This window comes from Camelus bactrianus, chromosome 6, assembly GCF_048773025.1.
Source record: "Camelus bactrianus isolate YW-2024 breed Bactrian camel chromosome 6, ASM4877302v1, whole genome shotgun sequence".
Classification (NCBI taxonomy): Eukaryota; Metazoa; Chordata; class Mammalia; order Artiodactyla; family Camelidae; genus Camelus; species Camelus bactrianus.
The window spans coordinates 82688108-82708154 of record NC_133544.1 but is presented as its reverse complement, the minus strand read 5'-3'; the positions used below and the strand labels follow the sequence as shown (position 1 = coordinate 82708154).

General features: G+C 38.1%; 1 protein-coding gene across 2 annotated transcripts in view; it reads right to left on the bottom strand.

Moving 5' to 3' along the window:
• The window catches only part of UNC13C (unc-13 homolog C), a 639986-nt gene that overhangs the window by 285026 nt on the left and 334913 nt on the right, over positions 1-20047 (bottom strand). For both annotated transcript variants that reach the window (XM_074366154.1, XM_045506261.2), the window contains 3 exons: positions 18819-18897; positions 16548-16619; positions 4310-4529 (listed from right to left, as the gene is read on the bottom strand). In XM_074366154.1, the coding sequence (XP_074222255.1) occupies positions 4310-4529; positions 16548-16619; positions 18819-18897 (371 nt within the window). The remainder of the gene's footprint in view (positions 1-4309; positions 4530-16547; positions 16620-18818; positions 18898-20047) is intronic.

The following is a 20047-nucleotide window of genomic DNA, read 5'->3' as shown; positions in this document are numbered from 1 at the left end:
GCCAATTAACCAGAACTCTTCATTTTTCTTTAATTTGTATTCATTACCCAAAGCATCTAAATTTCACGTGTCTGCACAAGCTTAATGCTAGATGGGCGCCAATGATGTGCTTGAACATAAAAGACAACAGAGAGCAAAGAGACTGAGAAAAATAATCCTAATTATAGCAATAATCCTAATCATAGCTATTATTATTATTTACTATGAACATGCATAAATGCTTGCCTGCATTTGAAGCTGGTGAATCCAGAGGGAGCAGGTGGTTAGCAAACCTGGGAAGTCTGACACTGGGCCGTGTGTCTCCCTAAGAGTGTCGAGCATGAGAAACTTCATTGCTTTTCTTTTCTATCTCAGTAAAGTCATGTAGGTGGACCTGCCTTTGATGCCTCTGTTTTTCTTTCCCATGAAATCATGTAGGTGGGCACATAGTTGGCATTTCCTACCCTTTCCCTTTAGCTGCTTTACAACCAGGATAATCTTAACCCTCCTTTTTTAACATGCCTTCAATCTTTCAAGGTACAAATCTACAACTCCCCCGTCTTCAAGTCAGCTGCCTCCTTTTTCTTGTAAGGTCAAAGCCACAAACACCACACGATTTCTCACAAACAACAAAGGACTGGAGTTCAGCAAAAGGGTAATTGGAGGAACACAGATCTAGCATAGAATCATCTCCCACTTCTGTACGTGGCCCCGTCACCGACAGTGGGAGAACGTGGGCAGGTAGCCTCCTTTCAAGGAACTGCCACCTTCTAGAAAGTGACTTCGCCGTCAGTAAGCTCACAGCCCCAAACCAGCAAAAACAATTGTTCCCTTCCCTCCACCCATACCAACCCCACCACATTCAATCACCCAACCTTTAGGAAATACAAACTTTTAGAACAAGTTTAGAAATCTCTGCCTACCAAAAAGGGCAAAATCAGGAATGCACTCTTTCAACTGTATGTCAAAGCTACAGTATCTCATGAACATTTTGTTGATACTCACTTTCTCAAGACTCCCCAGTCATTTCCAAAATGATGTATAGGGATTAGGAAAACAAATTAATCGTAAAAAAGGGGGGGGGGGCCCAATTACAAAAACATTTTTACTATGTAGGAAAAAGAAGAAAGCAAGGGAGAGATGGAAGAGAAAAGATCTTTTTGGTCTTACCACTCTTAGCTACACAGATTTCTTCACATCACTTAAAAACAAACAAAAAGAAAACAAACACAAGATTTCTCTTTTTTAAAATAACCTCTGACACCTGGAAACCTGGCTGACATGACTGGTTGACACTGTGGTCGGAAGCCAGCCAGGCGCTCACAACTAGGCTAAGTGGCTCTCCAGCTGGGTGTTAGCAATCTCGCAGGACACCAATTTCACACACAGACCCTCTTAAAGCAAGACAAACGAGCCCACTTCATCATTTTTCTTAACTGCTGATGAAAACAAGGTCACCGTACAACCACAATACACCAAACATCCCTTCTCCTGACTGAACTGAGTGACTGCTCTTTCTTTAGTAAGTATAGCTATCAGCCTCACTCTCGTCTGCTCTCCTGGTAGAAAAGATTTTTTTAAAATATACACCATCATGGAATTGCCCTCACTTCCAGACAACGCCCGATCCAGAGGAATCCTGTGCTTTCTAACACCCTTTCACTGAGACACCCTGTGGTTCACCCTGGTGTACATTCTCCAACAAAGCAAAAGTTAATAACCCGAACTTTTGAAACCAAAGGTATGTTCCTGGCGGTCTTTAGCTGGAGGGCATTCACAAGTTTATTAACTCTTTTCGCACATATGGGGAAAAAAAGTGCTCAGAGAGGTTTTATAATATTCTACAAGTGACAGGATTAGAAGCCAGATCTTTCTCAAGTAGCTAAAGACTATGAAAAAAATACACTGATCTCCCTTGCTTTTTTGCATAGGTTACCTCTGTGACATTATGTAAGGCATACTCACCCTCTGCCACTCAACTGTAAACTTCTTTTTTCTTGTTTTATTCTGAGCATATGTGTATGTATATTGAAAGGCTGCACTGTCTTCAGAAAAGAATTAGCAAGATAATATGAGTTCTAGATATCTAAAGATGATTACCTTCAAGTATTTGAAAAGCTATCATATACAATAGAAGTCAATTTATTAAATATTTTCTCCAGAGACAAGATCTGGCTTAAAGGATAGAAGCTGCCAAAAGGCAGGACTTGGTTCAAATTTTAATTCATAAGCTAGAATTTTCTAGTATAAATTAAGCTGCTTGCCAAGGTGTTAACTTTTCTCTGTAGGTGTTCCAACAGAAACTGAATGATGACATTCTGAGAAGGAAATCACAGAACCTCCTTACGTTTACAGGACACTACATTAGCTATATTTCCAATGCTGATTTCTCTTTTTATTTTCTTTTGTTTCTGTTTCAGTATAGGAGGAAGTATTTCACATAAGGTGTTACCATTGCAAACTTCTTGCTTAAAGCAATGAAAAGAAAAATTTCTGAAGAAAATGTCACCAATTTTGTAGGAAAATTTTTCAATTGTATTGACAGTTACTGTGGAAAGTGGTAAAGTTGTATTCATATGCTACCAAAATCTCTTTCTGTTCAATGTGACAGTATGGGTTTTAGGGAAAAGTACGGTGTTACTAAGGAAAATGTCCCCTTCCTGAGGCATAGAAACCTACCCTCATTTTTCTGCACTATTTTTGATTCTTGCAATTTACATGTGCATTTTAATGAATTACTTCAATGAAAAACTTGCCTGATTTATTTAACCAGTATCAAATAATGCTTGCTGTCTTAAGAAATGGAAACAGACTATGAAAATGTTTCTAAAGTTTAATGAATGGGTGGCATCTCTCTTCTCTAAAGGACTGAAAGATTGAGCTCATTAGATGTGATCTGCATCAATTTTTCTTTAATGGATTCAAGCCATTTGTTTCTAGATGGCAATACATTTCCTACACGTTTTTTCTCAAAATGTCACTGCCCCAGTATGATTATTTCTTAAGATGCCTGTTCACAATTCTTTTCACCCAGGTGGCCTGAATTTTAATTGTGTTATGAGATTTTGCAAGTAAATTGGCTAAGTAACACTGTGTCAATCCCCATTCCAAGTAGTCTTTCCCAAATATATCTCTATTTTTCAAAAAAGAGGCACTATTTTGCTTTTAAAAAACACATGCATTACCATTAACAATCTCAATCTGATCTGACTGTGTTGGAAGAATTCTAACCAGATAGAGCAAAGTGTAGAATGTGTGTGACCATTACTACAAGAGCCAGCTGTGGCAGCATTTCTGATTTAATTTTTATTTTGATGTTTTCCCCTGCCCTCCTCAATTTCAGGCAACTCCTGCACTTTGCATTGACTGCATTCACATAAATAACAAACAGAGGGGACAATATTTAGATGTGAATAAATACATTATGTGAAAATTAAAATCCATGTTTAAATAAATTTCTTTGGCAGTGAGTTTTTTTAGCTATTTAAGGTCAGCAGACACAACCAAACAAATCTAGCAGTTGAAAGTCAGAATATGTATTTTACAGTGTGATGTTTTTGCATTTCTGGACCTAAGATAAAGTATATCAGTATAAAGGATTTTTTTTGTTTTTGGAAATGGAAAATTTAAGATAACCTGTCATAAAAGTCAAAGTGACATCTACCTATTCAGAAATGTAAAAGAATGGGGAAGGTCATTAGTATTCACTGAGCATCTACTGTGTGCCAGACTCTTAGGATAAACTATTTCATTTAATCTAAAAAAACCCCACTGAAGTAAACTGTATTATTCCTGTTTATTTGGTGGAAGAAAATGAAGCCCTGAGAAGTTAGAAAAACTTGCTCAAGGTCACTTTTCTGGTAAGTCCGACGTGTCTTTGACACACAAGACCTCCCAATTCCAGGGGCTGCAGAAAAGCATAGCTCCTTCAGGCAGCCATCAGATAGGTTTGGAAAAGAATTCCAGTTGCTGCAATGACCAGGGTGTGCCTCAACCCCTGTTTGAGGGACACGACTTTACATATGCCAACTTACCACATAAGGCTGTCACGAGACAAGGCTGAAAACAGACTGGAAGTCACCTGGAACTTTTCTACTTGGTCTGAGTGCAGCTGAACTCCAGGCAATCATTCTGGGGAATCGGAAGGTGTTGAGTTCACCACTGTAGGAACACACCATCAGCCATGAGACTTGATGGGCAGTGTGTGTATCTCTGGGGGAGCATTAGGAGGGAAATGGGTAGGATTTGCTGAGAATTAGCAAGAGCTGAAAATATGCAGGCTGAAGGCAGGCTCTGCACAACCACTTCTTCAGCCTCAGCGTGTACTTACTCTGCAAACAGTCAGCATTTAGGAGGTCCTGACACTTTTCGTGGCACTTCACTCCACACTCCAGACACTTCATGCCTTGCCGGGCGATGCCCCACAGGAGCCCTTCACACTCGTAACAGTAGGTAGGTGTTGTAGCTGTCCAGACCTCAAAATTGTGTGGGGTGGTGGAGGACATGGGGTAGATCAATGCCTGCAAAGTCTTCTTGAAGACATGTATTTTCTGCAAAGATGAGAGAAGTTACCAGTGCAAGCCGTATCAGTTAACCTGGAGAATCTGAACATAAAGCAAACCATTTTACCACTTTTTCGTGAAAATGTGCTTTTGAGGGAACCCCTTGGTTGCTGATTTCAGTAGTAACGGTCATCATATTAATTCCACTGGGCCAGTGTTCTAGGGCCCAATTCAGTTATCTGAGCATGAAAACTCTCTGATGTTCAGGTAAGACTGGATTCTACTGCTGCGTAGGCTTCTTTTAGCAGCAGAGAGCTCTGGTAACTTGATAATGCCTACGTCCCTCTATCCTGTGAACTCCATCAAGGCAGGGATGATGAACAGCGTGCTCACTGCTGTATCAATCCTCAGTGCCTAACCTTGTCTCTGGCTTGAGACAGGAGATCAGGAAACATGAATTGAAAAAAGTAAGAATGAAAAAACCACCTATGGAATGGGAGAAAATATTTGCACATGATGAACCCAACAAGGTATTAATTTCCAAAATATACAAACAACTCATATAGCTCAATATAAAAAAAAACAATCAAAATAATGGACAGATGATATAAATAGACAGTTCTCCAAAGAAGACATTCAGATGGCCAACAGGCCCAGGAAAATAATGCTCAACACCGCTAATTACTAAAGAAATGCAAATCAAAACTACAATGAGGTCTCACCTCACACAGGTCAGAATGGCCATCATCAAAAAGTTTACAAATAATAAATGCTGGAGAGGGTATGGAGAGAAAGGAACCCTCCTACACTATTGGTGGGAATGTAAATTGGTGCAGCCACTATGCAGGACAGTACACAGGTTCCTTAAAAAAGCTAAAAATAGAGTTATCATATGATTCAGCAATCCCATTTCTGAGCATATATCTAGAGAAAACTCTAATTTGAAAATATACATGCTCCCCAGTGTTCACTGCAGCACTGTTTACAATAGCCAAGGCATAGAAACAAACTTAAGTGTCCATCACCAGATGAATGGATAAAGATGTGGTATTCACACACACAATATAACAGTACTCAGCCATAAAAAGGAATGAAATAGTGCCATTTGCAGCAAGATGGATAGACCTAGAGATGATCATACTAAGTGAAGTAAGTGAGAAAGAGAAAGACAAATATCATAGGATATCACTTACATGTAAAATCTAAAAAAAAAAAAAGGATACAAATGGACTTCTTTACAAACAGAAATTGTCTCACAGACATAGAAAACAAACTTATGTTTACCAGAGGGGAAAGGGGTGGATAAACTAGTAGTTTGGGATTAACATATACACACTACTAGATATAAAATAGGTAACAACAAGGACCTACTGTATAGCACAGGGAATTATATTCAATATCTTGTAATAACCTATAATGGAAAATAATCTGATAAAGAACATATATATATATATATATATATATATATATATATAAATGAATCACTTTGCTGTGTGCCTAAAATATCATAAATCAACTAAACTTCAATTAAAAGAGAAGGAAATTATTGCTATTCTTGGTTTAAGTTGGTTCTTAGTGGAATTATGAAGTAATAGAAAATATTCTCAACGCTGACTTTAACCCTCTAGAAACATCCTCACCCCTCTTTTGTATCCTACCCAGGCCTCTCCTTCCTGATTCTGCACCCTCTCAAACACTACACCCCTCCCCAGTCCCAAAGCACACTTCTACAGATCTTTCAGCAGGGGACTGCTTTCTTCCCCTATCCCTTCAGAAGGAGCTCATCAACTAATTCATAAGAAAGCATTAGTGGTGGATAAGGGTTAAATGAGAGCCTCTCCCGTGATGATTTATACTTAGAAGGGAGATAATTTTTAAAAGCACATTGAAGCCATTGGTGGGAGGAGGAAACAGACCTGAGTTCCCTGGCACAGGCCCTATCACACAACCTTTGCAGTGGGCTTTGTGAGGCAGGAGCTGCCTTCCATATGCCTAAACAGTGCCTGTCCCTGTCCCTGGGCACAGCAAGGGTACAATACATTTTTCGTGTGAAATGAATGAATGTTGTTACTTAAAAGTATTAATCTACAAAGAGACTTAAATGATCTAATCCACACTTGCCTGCTCTACCTATCTACTATATTGTATTGAAGACCAAACTGTGCGATGGTAACAAATGTATTCCAAAGTCTTCAAACTCTAAATAAATACTAAGTATTAGTGGTGACTTGCTTAGATGAGTCTTTCTGTTTGCTTCTCCTAACCCACTATGCAGGTGACTTATTTCCCACAACTACCTGATGCATAATGAATGGTTATTTTCATAAATCCTGCAGAAGTCTAGCTGATAAGTCCCCAGAATATGTCTAGTAATGGTACATGGAGGTTTCCTACCAGGAAGTTGAACTTTACTATGACTTTTTCTCATTTTTGTACAGCAAGATCCAGTCCTACTGCCATATGAGCATCTGGTCAAAGCTCTTTGTATTTCAAGTGAGTCCACAGAGCAACAGTATGTTCAAAATATGGGAATTACTCAAACAGAAGACCTCCTTATTAGGGTTGATATAGACAGAACAAGTGGATCCATCATTTTTCAATAAAGAGAGTCTGAGTCAATAAACTCCTTGGTTTCATTCCATAATGAAGATGTCCTGTCTTGAAAAGAACTTCTAAGAGTTATTTTATAATTACAAGTACGTATTTCATCTTTGTCTTCTTTTTACTGCCTAGCAGAGTGATATTCAATCTCATCAAAGTGAAATGAATGATTCTTGACATAACAGATTTACCATCAGCTCTTCATAGACAGTTTCATGTTCTAACTGAGCTGAGGGGCTAGGGGGCTGTGAGGTAGGGTGTGTGTGTGTAAGAGAGAGAATTTTTGCTTTAACTAAAAAATGAGAACGGAATTTAGGTATATTTATAGTCTCATAACTCGTTCATCTTAGTAGGGGAAAAATAATTCTAATGCAATGGAACACTGGGTAGGAAAATAACAAAAGTCTGTTTTTGAACACAGGAAAAGCGAGAAATACAGATTAACTTAGCAGAGTTGGCAAGGTGTGGTTTTTGAACATGGATGTATCTGCATAATTTAAGATTAAGGAAATGATTAATATATTTTCTCTAATCTCCTATGTCCATCTTCTTTTTACTGAACTCAAGTGATATATAGTCAGTTCTCTAAATCCTTGGGCTATAGTGGGAGTAATAAATATAAGAAATGCCTGCTACAAATTAAACATGCTGAAGGAAAACAAGCAAAAGACAGTTCTGAACAGACAGCTGAGAAGCTTTCATTGAAATGTTTGGTTTGGTTTGGTTTGGTAAGAGGCATGGTCCATTTCATGAAAAAAGAGTGAAGCTAATTTCAAAAGATAAGAAACATGGAAAATTCACTAGACAGCATACTGAAAATCAGTTGAATGGGGCACTGAAATAAGCACTCACATTTAAAAGCTATAGAAGCTGGAGAAATACACTAGGTAGTTCACTACAGGTTATATACATCCCCAGTCGAAAGGAAACAATATGAGTTTTTCTCATTCTTGATTTTTGGAATATGGAACCATGTTTATCAAAGCTGAAAACTACTCTAACATAAATGGCATATGAAAATATTTCTTACTCCAGCAAAGCACCAGATGGAATGATGGTCAGGAAATGAACAGCTAAGGAAAGCATGTAAAAGTGTATCTCCTAAGAGGGAGATTCTTATGTCTCGAGGGAATACTGCACCTTGGGGGAAAGAAGGTGTATTTTTAGCAGTAAAATAAGACCAGATCAATTAGGATTATAAAGATGTAGAGTATGGAGTTTTTGTGGAATAAGACAAAGACAGGATAAGGGGCGACTGAGTAAAAATAAAGCAGAAGAAAGCAAAGGGAAAGCCTAAAATTAGTCATGGACCACTGGAAATGGAAGTCTATAACTCACCTTTAGGAGCTGGATTAAAAGAAAGAGAAAAATATATATACATATACACACATACACACATTTAGAACAGGCAGAAATAATTAGGTGCGGCTAATAGCATGCAAGCTGATGTGAAAGGATGGGGACTGGGTATGTTATCAAAAGAGTCTCTGGTCTCAGTAAACCAGGTACCAGATGCATGGAGAAGGTGGTCCAAAGAATAAGCAGAGTCCTAATTACTAGAATTAGGACCAAAGGACAGAGTGGATTCAGCAGTTTGGAAGACTTACTGCTAATCTATTTTAAGTGTTTCTAAACTTTTCAAATCTTCTACAAACATATGTTATTTTCTAAAATGTATGTATGTTCTGATAAGAAAATATATGCTCCTTGCAAAAGTAATGTATAAACTAATAAAACACTAAAGGAGAAAAAATAAAACATAATTTAATTTTTCAAAGTTAGGTATGGTTTGACGCACGTTCTTCCAGTATTTTTTCGTTCATAGCCAGGATATCAGATTTTTGCAATGAAGTAAAATGAAGAAAACGCCTCAAAATTATTTTTATATTACTGAAGTGATTCTAGAAAATAAGGCAAATTTTATTGTGTTTAGACACTGCTTTAATCTGCAACAATGAGAGTACGGAACACTTTCACGGAGATAAGCCTTTACGTAGCCCAGTACAACCTACAGACCACAAAAGGGAAGATGCTCGTGTTTTAGACATATATTTTGTTAAAAATTCCTGCACTGAGAAATGAATTTAAAGTGAGTCACCCTAATATGTCACTTTTTGAACAATTTGGACACTGGAAGGGAATGAATTGCCTTTTCTATTGATAACTATATGGGGAAATTACAAGAAGTCTGAGAAATAAAGCAATCAGGCCTCCTGCCAAGAACAATTACCAGCATTCTGGGGCCACCAAAATGCCAGTCTACCAACTGTTCACACTTACAACAGGAGCAAAGCTTGTCTGCCTCCATGTGCCATATACCTTTTCTCTTTTTTTCCCCTCCTATGTTAACCAGTGAGTTAACTAAGGAAGTTCTATTTTTCTCTTCATCCTGTGGGCTTTGCTTGCAGGATTATGCAAACCATATCTTTCCTATACTCAAAAATAATCACATTTTGATAATTCTGAGAAAAAAATAAGCTTTTTTCAAGTGTATTCTGTGTACTTGATGTGTGCTTTTTAGAAAAAAAAAAAACAATCTATTTACTGTCCTCTAGGTATCACCTTGCTATTTATGGACAAAAGCATCAGAAAGGTTTGCACAGCAAAGATTAGGTACAATGTGGTCTTTGAAATTTGTTATAAATATGAAGACAGAACAATGGTAGAATAAGTTCCTAAGTGGAAAAAACAGACATAATTTCATGACAGATTTTCTCAAACTAATCATTACGTAAGATTGACTGTAGAAGCTAAAACTACTCAGGTAAATTTTTTTGTAGCAGGAAGTGCAGAGACTAAAAGTTATGTGTCTATCCATGGAAGACAGCAAGTAATTTGTTTTCACTCATATTGTTTTATAATAGATACCAATTACCATTGACCTAAGTAACTTATAGGTTGAGTCCAAATAAAGAAGACAAAACAATAGCAAAATAGATGATTTGATTTAAGGAAAGGACAATATAGGATATGCACTCCAGAGTACAATGTGGTTCCACGCCAATATACAACATGGAACTTGATCTGATAACAAATTAGGATAAGTTTGTCATAAACTGTAAGTACTGGTTTTTCTCCAATTCAAACTTTCAATGAAAAAAATATATATAGAAATAATGAAAGTGGTGTGAGGTGAGTAATTTATCAACCATAAGAGGTAATGTGAATTTCTCCAGTAAGGGAAATTTTGGAGATTGTAATGTGGAAAGCCTAATTCTTTCCAGTTGGGGCAGAGACTGAGTTCTTATAAATCTTCTGACAGAAGCCAAGAAAGAGTAGGAAGATGGGATAGGATGTTATATAGCGAAGGGAGAAGGTGGGGGGACCATCCCTCTTAAAGGGAACCCATCCTAGTGTTCTCTTGCACAGCCAAGAAAGACAATCATGGAGCCATGGAAAGTTGTGTGGTGAAAGCAGTTAATAATAAAAATAACTAATATTTACTACCTACTTATGTGTCCAAAATGTTTGAAGTGCTTTTTATTTGTTACCTCATTTCAATCTCCCAACAACCCTCTAGAAATATTAGTATGCTCTCTCTGCATGTTGGAAAACTGACCTGGCAACCTAGCAGACTAAGGTGATAGAGCCTACTGGGTAAGTGTTAGAAATTTTTGGGTTTTTTTTTAACTATGTAGAAGAGCTCAAAAGAAATAGATTCACCAGGTGTCCAAAAAAAATACATAAAGGAAATTAATGACACAATTACAAAAGTGAATTCTGTGGAAATCTAAGTGGTGTGCTTGTGATGTGTTAAACTCCTGGGCTGAGCACTTGGGGTTTTCAGACATGACATTTAGACTTGTCTTCTACCAACGTGAGCGTTGAGGGTAGTAATCAGAGCCTAAGCATTTTCAGACCTTTATATATTTTTTTAGGACAGAATTATTGATCAACTTTATAATCTGAAAAGTATTTTTATTAAGCCTTGAAAAATATACCTACTATATTAAAGTAAATAGTATAGATTAATTTATTTAATGGAAAACAGGGAAAATAAAGAAAAAAATCTACATAATAGAAGCCTAGAAAAGAAATAAAGTAAAAAGGAGAGACAGTAAATTTTTTAAAAGTAATAGAACTAAGCTCAAATTTATTATGATAAATGTAAACTGAATTAACCTGGACAAAGACAAATTCTTAGACTGAATTTCAAAATTAAGCTATCTGTTGCTTATGAGCTACACACAAAACACATTAAGATTTAAAGAAAGGGCAACAAAAACTTCTATCATGGAAGATATTAACCTAATTTAGTGTAGCTGTATTATCATCACACAGAATATTTTTAAGGAAGAAGCATTTAAGAGATTAATAGGATTACTAGCAAAAGTGGAAAGAAACAATTTATCAGGAATATAGAAGTTCCAAAACTTATGGACTCAGAAAAAGCTCACATGCAATATCTACAAAGTTCATCAAGAACTAAACCATGAAACAATCCTCAATTAAATACCAAGACTGAATGTACAGTCCAGGTCCTCTGAATACAACGCAGTAACAAAAATAAAGCCCTTATCTTTGGAAGATTAATGAAAACCCTTGTAAGTAACTAATGAGTCAAAACATTAATCACTGGATCATTTCATAATTCTACCTCAACAACAATAAAAGCACATATAGCAAAACTTGTATGATGCAGCTGAAGTGTGCTGAGTGGAAAATGAACTTTTAAATGCATACATGTTACAAAAGACAAAAAGAAAACTAAGTTACAACACACAAATGTGGTAAAGATATAAACAAAAGCAATAAGTGAATGACAAATTCTTTGAAGGTTGGAAGGAGGAAGAAAATGAGGAAGGACTACGTAAGGGGTGGAAATCTCTTTAAGGCTGAGTAATAAATACACAGGTGTTTCTATTATTACTTATCCCCTTTCTTTGTGTTGTAGACATTCATTCATATGTATGGAAAAGTTAACAGCAACAACAAAAATTGACAAACTATATATTCAACTTAAGCTTGAAAAATAGCTTCAGGGTCAATACGAAGAGTAGAAGATGAATTTAAGTAAGACAAGAGCAGAAATAAATGAAATGGAAAACAAAGAAACAACATGGAGTCAGCAAAACAAATGGCAGAGAATCTCTTGCAGTACTGATTTTACAAAAGAGAAAAAATGCAAATAGTTAATAACAAGATGAAAACACCACAGCTCTTACAAATAATGATACAATTACATGAACAGCTTAATGCTATTAAATTTGTAAATTTAGAATAAAGGACACGTTTCTGGAAAAATTATCAAAACTGACTCATGAACAAGTGTTTAAAGAATATGGACAGAATTCTTACACTGAATAAATTGATTAAGGAGTCAAATGATCACTCTAAAAAAATTCTAAGATGGCTTTAGAGGTAAGGTTTGTCAGTCTTTCAAGGTTTAGCAACACTTACTCTATGCAGATCAGCTCAGAGAAGTGACAGAAAGGAAAGCTCCCCATCTTATTTTATAAAATTAGATTATACTTGATGCCACAATCATTCAAAGACACAGTAACCCACAGGCCATTTTACTTGAATCGAAGTGCAAAAATGTTCCATAATTAGCAAACATATGGGAAAATCAAGGCCAAGGGAATTTCAGTAACTCACCCAAGTTCCCACAGCTAGTAAAGGGTAAACTGGACCAACATCTTTTTCATGCCAAAGACTGTGCTCCGGAAGAAGGACAGAAGGATCACTGACAATGCTACTTGTAAACACGGGACAGTCTTTGTAGTCGGAGTCATTACTGCTGACTCCCAGGTCAGCGCTCCCTGGAATCCGTCCCTCAGTTGCAAAGGCGAAAGGGAGGCACTGGGCTTAGCATGTACTCTGGGGACCTCACTGTGAGTCCCTGACTGTTGCTGCTCTGCCCAGCCAGACTTTCCTTTCACTTCCCACTCACTGCGAGGTAAGTATACTTCCACCCCTTTAAGCATCACGTGAACAAGTCTCAGGGAGGCAAGGCGTATTAAGCAGCGAGCTTTCAAAGGAGTAAGAGGTAGAGCTGAGGTTCAGATTCAGGCCCTATCACCTCATCACTCGCTCATGTGGTCTGAAGGGATTCCTGATCCCTGAGCAGGAGAGCAGGAGTCCAGAGTCGCTGGGTGAACCATGAGCCTGCAGCTTCCAGACTGAACCCCAGGTACCAGAGAGTTGTTCTGACCTGCTCCGTCCTTCCATGTACCTTACTAGAGTCATGCTAGGAACAGGGCCCAGGTCTGCTCGCTTGATGACTCCCACACCCTCGTTCTTGTCAGTCCCTTTTCTTTGGCCCGAATCCTGTTATTGGAAGGACCCCTACCATCCCAGACATATCAACGCTTACTGAGAATTGACGCTCCCTATAAACATAGCATTAGAACAGCCTCCTAAACATGGTCATCAACCCAGATAGAACAGTGTTCTACAGTCTCTTTTGAGCTTAGTGATTCGGACTCCTCGCTCTACTTGAGTTTCCCCTAACCATCATCTAAGCCAGTCTTAGTTTAAATACTCCTGCGTGGAAGCTTCTATTGTGAACTATGGCAACAGCGGGTACAAAGTGTGGTATCTCAGCTCCCCTCTCACTATAAGGATCACGACAGCAGGAATCTGTAGATGAGTTACTCTCTGCCTTATTTCCCAAATCTGAAACAATCCCTGAAACACAGCAGACAGTCGATTAGTGTTCACTGAAATACTGAATGGATCTGCTTTGACTGCCCCACTGTTGAGTCCAAAACCTAGGAAACCACCACTCGGAAAGCAGACACGAAGCTGGGCAGCAGAGCGCTGGCAGGACGGCTGCTGTGGATACAGACATTAGATGGTGATCCTGCCTTGTGTATTAAACCAGATGGGAACAGTCAAGAACTACAGCCCTTAGGCTGTATTAGACTTAAGATTCCCAACCAGCCCCAGCACCTCCTTGTGGTGAGCTGGAACTCGTGATGGATGGGGCACCCAGCAACGCTTCCCCCATTGACAACAGAATGCTAACAGAGGTGGTGCTGGCTGGCCTACTGTCACCTTGTATCAGACTTTATAGCCCTTTCCTTCCTTAGAAGAGATGACTGAGTTTTCACCACACATCTCTTTAATTAAAATAAAAGTGCTACCATTTTCCACATGGCCAAACCTTTGTTCTTCACGTTAAGGCAAATATTTCATGCTTTCACATTCAGGGTGCCTGGGACTTGCGGCACCAAGATGTGGAGATTATTCGCTCCAGCATTTATGTCCATTGTTCATGTAATGACTTAATGTGACAGCTTGTCAGGAGGGACATTTCATATGCCTGTTGTACTAAAATCAGTTTTCATTTGCTTTTTGAGACATGGGCTCCCAGGAAATGGGTTCTAGGAGTTTTAGAGCTCTAGAGAGTTTTAGATGGGCTCTATTCATCCACCCAACACCCACACAGAAAAATCTTTTCCATAGGCCTTCTGAAATGAAGAAATAACATGGTACTTTTAAGTAAACGCGGCAGAGGAGATTAATAGCCAATTTAACCCTGAAGTGAGGGTGTGCTTCCTGCAGAACCTCAGGAAATATAGTAGTAGCATTCCTTGCATTTCTATCGCTCTCTTCTTAACTTTTCACAGGAAGGAGTATTTGTGCCTCAAACGCAATATCACATTTAAAAATGTAAGAAAGGAATAGTCTAGTCACTTATCAATAAAACCCCCCACTGCAATGATATCCTCAAAAGCAAAAGACTGGATACTTTGCAGATTCAGTAAGCAGTATGAGGCTTTCTCATCTACCAGAGAAGGTTTACTGTCTCATTTCCAAACTTTGTATCTAAATATGACATGGCATCACAAATCTAATAGAGAATAAGCCCCTGGGAAAGCAGCCGCATTTTTCAAATCCTGTGGCACAATACAAAATGTTGTGAGCTTGATTTGCAAATGTTAGCCATTATATCTAGCAGATTAAAAAAAAAGTTTCTTCTGTATAGCACAGGGAACCATATTTAGTATCTTGTAGTAACCTTTAATGAAAATGAATACATGTATGTATATGCATGACTGGGACATTGTGCTGTACATCAGAAATGGACGCATTGTAACTGACTGTACTTCAATTTAAAAAAATGTTGTGAGCTTGCTGGGGCACCCAGATATTCAAATGGGCATGTATTCTCGCTAATGTTTATGGGGCTGAGGGGGCCTGCTGATAGAGACCTAAGAAAGGTTGGCTCTTGGTGGAAGAGGGCAATGACAGGAAGAAGAGAATGAGAAATACTGATATAAATAATGGTGTTTAAATGTCATGTGGAGAGAAATTTAAAGCAGGTAATATCATTGGCCAAATTACTATTCTTTAAGACAGACAAGCCTCTGAAGTTGGGGGAGGTAGAGTATGTTAGTTGCAGTAAAGGAGGGCCCAGATAGACTGTCTTGGATAAAAGCCCCAGCAGAGTGGCTGTGCAGGATGGAGTTACCAGGCACAACATCCACTGTTCACTGGAACCGCCTGAGAGGTGTTTTCGTTTTTGTTAAAAAACAAACAAACAAACAAAAACCTTCTATCCACGATCTACTTAAAGCCAATTAAATCAGAATCACGGAAATGTGACCCAGGCATCGGTATGTTGTAAAGCTCCTCCAGGTGATTGTAATGAGCCAAATTTAAGGCTCCCTGAACTAGATATCTGCAAACTACTTGTACCTTCTCTTCATGTTGGTTCTTTCATTGAACAAGAATTGGCAAAGCATCTATCTCAAGCCAGACAGTGTGCTAAGCAAGAGGGATGAAGGTTTACTTAACAAGAAAAACAAACAAGATACAGTGCTACCCTCATGGATATCAGAGTCTAAGAGGAAAGGCTTATGCAAAATAATCAAACTGTAGTAACAGAAATAATTAAAGCAGCAGCTTATAGTAACTGTTTACGGTACCCTAGGCTGTGCAGCATATTAAACATTTTTTCTCTCTTATTATCCTTAATCTTGTATCTTATTATCCACTCACTATATGGATGAGAGAAACTCAGGTTCAGAAAGTTATGTAACTTGCCAGATATAACTGTGCTAATCAAGGGGTACAGACGGGACTGACCCCAAGCAGCCTCCACTCTTAACCATGCTAAACCATACTCTACTATGGAGGGTATGACTAAATGCTAGAAAAGCCCAGAGGAGGAAACGAATAAGTGAGCCAAAAGGGGAGGAGAGTGTCTAGGAAAGCCTCAGAAAGGAGGCAAAACCTGAACTATAAAAAGTCAGCAGGATTTTGTCACAGGTCAACTGTATGGGGATGAAAGAACATTTGCACAGAAGGGGAAAGTGCACGCATTATTTGATCAGCGGAGGATCATTTGTACAATAGTGAAGCTGAGGCCTGAGAAAATTTGTTTCGGTTCAGACTTTCCCCACATTCCCAGTTATTCCTAGGACTTTGGAGTGAGCATCCCAGTGAAGGGGCCCCAGTAGAATGCTTTCCCCAGACTATGATCAATGCACTGTTGGTTACTGACTCTGCACCTACCAGTTCCTCATTGTTAAGTGATGTCCTAATCACCATAGCCAGCGAGAGTCCAGATTTCCGGGCAGCCAGGGTCTTAAAAAAAAAGAAAAAAAAAAAAAGAGTTATGAGTTACTGGTACATGAGGTGGCTGCTATATACATATTGCTCAGCAGAACACGAAAATAATGACCATCACTATTTGTTATTTAGTCAGAAGGGAACTACCATTTTCAGTAGTCAACCAATTCGTCCAGAATATGGATTCACTGACCATGAAAGCTGAAAAAGCCCCTTTAGATCATCAGACCTAGGCCTGACATTTTTACAGATGATAAAACTGAGGCCCAGGAAGGCAGGCTGCCCAGCCTACGGTTTCTAGACTAGCAGGAGGTTTCTAGAGCACTGTTTTCCCCAAGATGATCATGATCACATTCCTTCACAGAACGTGACCACTGATACAGAGCCAGCTCATCTGTCTGACAGCCTCGGATCACAGCTGGGACAAGGTGATTCTTGAGCTGTTCACAGTTCCCAGGAACATTCCTCTATATCTAGCCAGGGTATTTTCTTTCAAGTGTTCCATTTTATCAACTGACAATCATCATTCCCAGATTTGTTTTCTTCACTCAATGCTGGTAACTTAGGTGATTTTAAGTATGAGTCATGCCCCTTTCATGTCCCCTGGAAAACAGAACCATTATGCTGTTCCCACCTGAAACAGGCAATATAGTAACTTGACAGTGCTGTAGAGAGTTCTGGAAATCAGAAGTCCTATATGAGAATATTAAACCTTCTCTCCCATCAGGAACAAAGGGAAGTCATAGTGGAAAAATGTATCTGGTCAGAATTATATCTCCTTGGAGATACAAAGCCATTGCACTCAGTTAAAGACAGTCCTAAGTGAGGAAGTCACTTTCCACCCATCTCCAGTCCTACCGTGTAAACTTATCGAGGGCTCACCTCCAAGGATAAGCTTCCATTTCTGACAACTATGTTCCAAAAATTATGTTTTTATTCTATTTCAGCCTGCATTGGCACCTGCTGTTTACATAAGCGGTCTGGCTTTTAGAATGGAACCAGATGTTACATTCCTAGAGAACCCAAACTTCTTATTCTTTTATTTCTGTTTGCCCTTCTTGCCCCCTTTTATCCCAGGACCTGATGCAGTGTACATTTGAGGAGACTGCCAAGTATTAATCAAGTAAATTGAAAATCACTCACCATGGCCTGAGGAATCCAAGTGTCAGAGGAAACAAAGTATAAATAATTAGATATAAGACAGGTGAGAAAAAGAACAATGTCAAATAAACCGAACATTTTAAAATAATGTCACACTATAATGGGATGAACCTGAGCTAACTCAGATGTATAGCAATATGATGTTTTCCAGTATAAAATCTTTCCAGGCAAGACTGTATGTTTCCTATTTTAAAACTGATGGCCTTCAGATGAAGGTTTTCTCAGCAAAATTAAAAATGATATCAAGAAGTTGTGCACATTGTTGCTAAAAGGGAAATTTTAGCAATCAATTATTAAGCAATAATAGGAATAAACCATCAAGAATCTCAAAAAATGAAAAGAAATAAAGAATATGCCTCAAGAAAAATATGAAAACATTGTGGATGCTAGAAAATACTTGTTTTTCATGTTGATGGGTATTTGTTTTCAGAATTTAATACAGACCATTATAAATTCTTTTCATCTCCAGGTGGTCTCTAGCATATTTCCTTATGGGAAAGTTTGTTATTCAGAATTATGTTCAGGGATAATAAAGGTTTTAAAGACTTGGAAGCCATGGTTTTCTTTAGATAGTGGAACAGCTTATTTATTTGGCTAGACTTGATCTTAATATAAGAGCATAAAGAATTAATTAATATTATCTGCTGGCTTTGTGAAGCAGTAAAGTTTATAGGGTCAAGATGAAGAAGTTCAAGTCCGGCCTTCCAGTGCAAATTACACTTGTGGTCATTTACAGCGCCGAGCATATCAAGCCCAGAGGCAGCAGCCAGCTCCACGCGCTGTGTGACTTCTTCCTGCTCAATTACAGGGCCATTTTAACTCCATCTGTAATTTCAGCTAATACCAAAAGCTGTCAAAAGGTTAGAGTTATTTCCTCCATCTAATAGATTTTAAAGAAATAAGAAATAAAACACTTGCGGGAATCCAGCTTCTGGTGTGTTTTATTCTATGAAACATTTACAGGCTAGGCATTTAATGAAAAGGGCAATACGACAGCTAATAAACACCAAGACGACACACGCAATCCAAATGACTTAAACAGGAGTGACTCACCACATCTCGTACGATGGGCAGAGTTTTCTTCCTGCGGAGATCTGGCATGCTGTCAATACCGTAAAGGCCCCGCCCAGCTCTGAAAGAGGGGAAAAAAGGAATAATTTCAATGGGTAACTGACTCCCTATAAGAAAGAGTGCACTGTTTGTAGTAAAAAAGGCTGTTGAAAAGATTAAATGATTACCATGGTTTTCAATCAGTTCAGAGAGCAGCAGATTCAAGATTCAAGGACCTTGCCCAGTGAGAAGGAGAGACTGACTACCACATATAGGGATGACCTGCCTTCTTGGATAGTTCCATACATTGAAACTTCAAAATATACATGGCCTGATCCGACACACTGTTTTATTGTATCACAGAGAGGATAATAAAAAATCGTTAGGTATATGGAAATTTGCACCTCCCTGGAGGAAACAGAACCAGGGCAGTTTTGTGGAAGTATGGTCTGCCTGCAATGGTAAAGAGATTATTTTTATTGTAAAAACACTATTTTTGTGATGTTACAACTTCACAGATTGAACTCCAAAGTGGCATCTCCAGATCTTCAGACATTTAAAATATTAGCAACTTCCCTAATATCAGAATTGCCACTTACCTGAATTTATCCAAAGATAAATGCACAGAATTAAAATAGTTGTTCAAGGATGTTCACTGCAACTTTTTTTATAGTAGCAACAAAAGTTAGGTAACCTAAATATCCAGCAATGGCATGTTGACTAAATGAAGTACAGTACATTATACAATGGGAAGAATGCAGTAATTAAAGTAAGGTGAATATCTGTATGTAGATAAAAAATGCAATAATTAAAGTAAGGTAAATATCTATGTGTATATATGAAAAAATAATAACATGCTAAGTGAAAAAAGCAAGTTTGCATATTATTAAATTTAGTATGACCCCATATATGCCTGTGTGTTTAAATATGCATAGAAAATATCTAGAACTATATTCATCAAATTGATAAACACAGTTACCTTTGTGGAGCGAAACAGTAAGAGAAAAAGAAGGCTCTCCCTATGTTATAAATGTGACAGTGTTCAATGTTTTTAGCATAAGCATGTTGTCACTTTTGGATTTACAACTGTTTTGTAAAATACTAGTATTTATGTTTATTAAAATGAGTTTAACACATTTAATCTGATTTTTTCTTGCATCAAAGCTAGTCTGTTTATACAACCAAAAAGGTGTTAAAATCATTGATGATTGCTTCTCCTTATGCTCACTTGA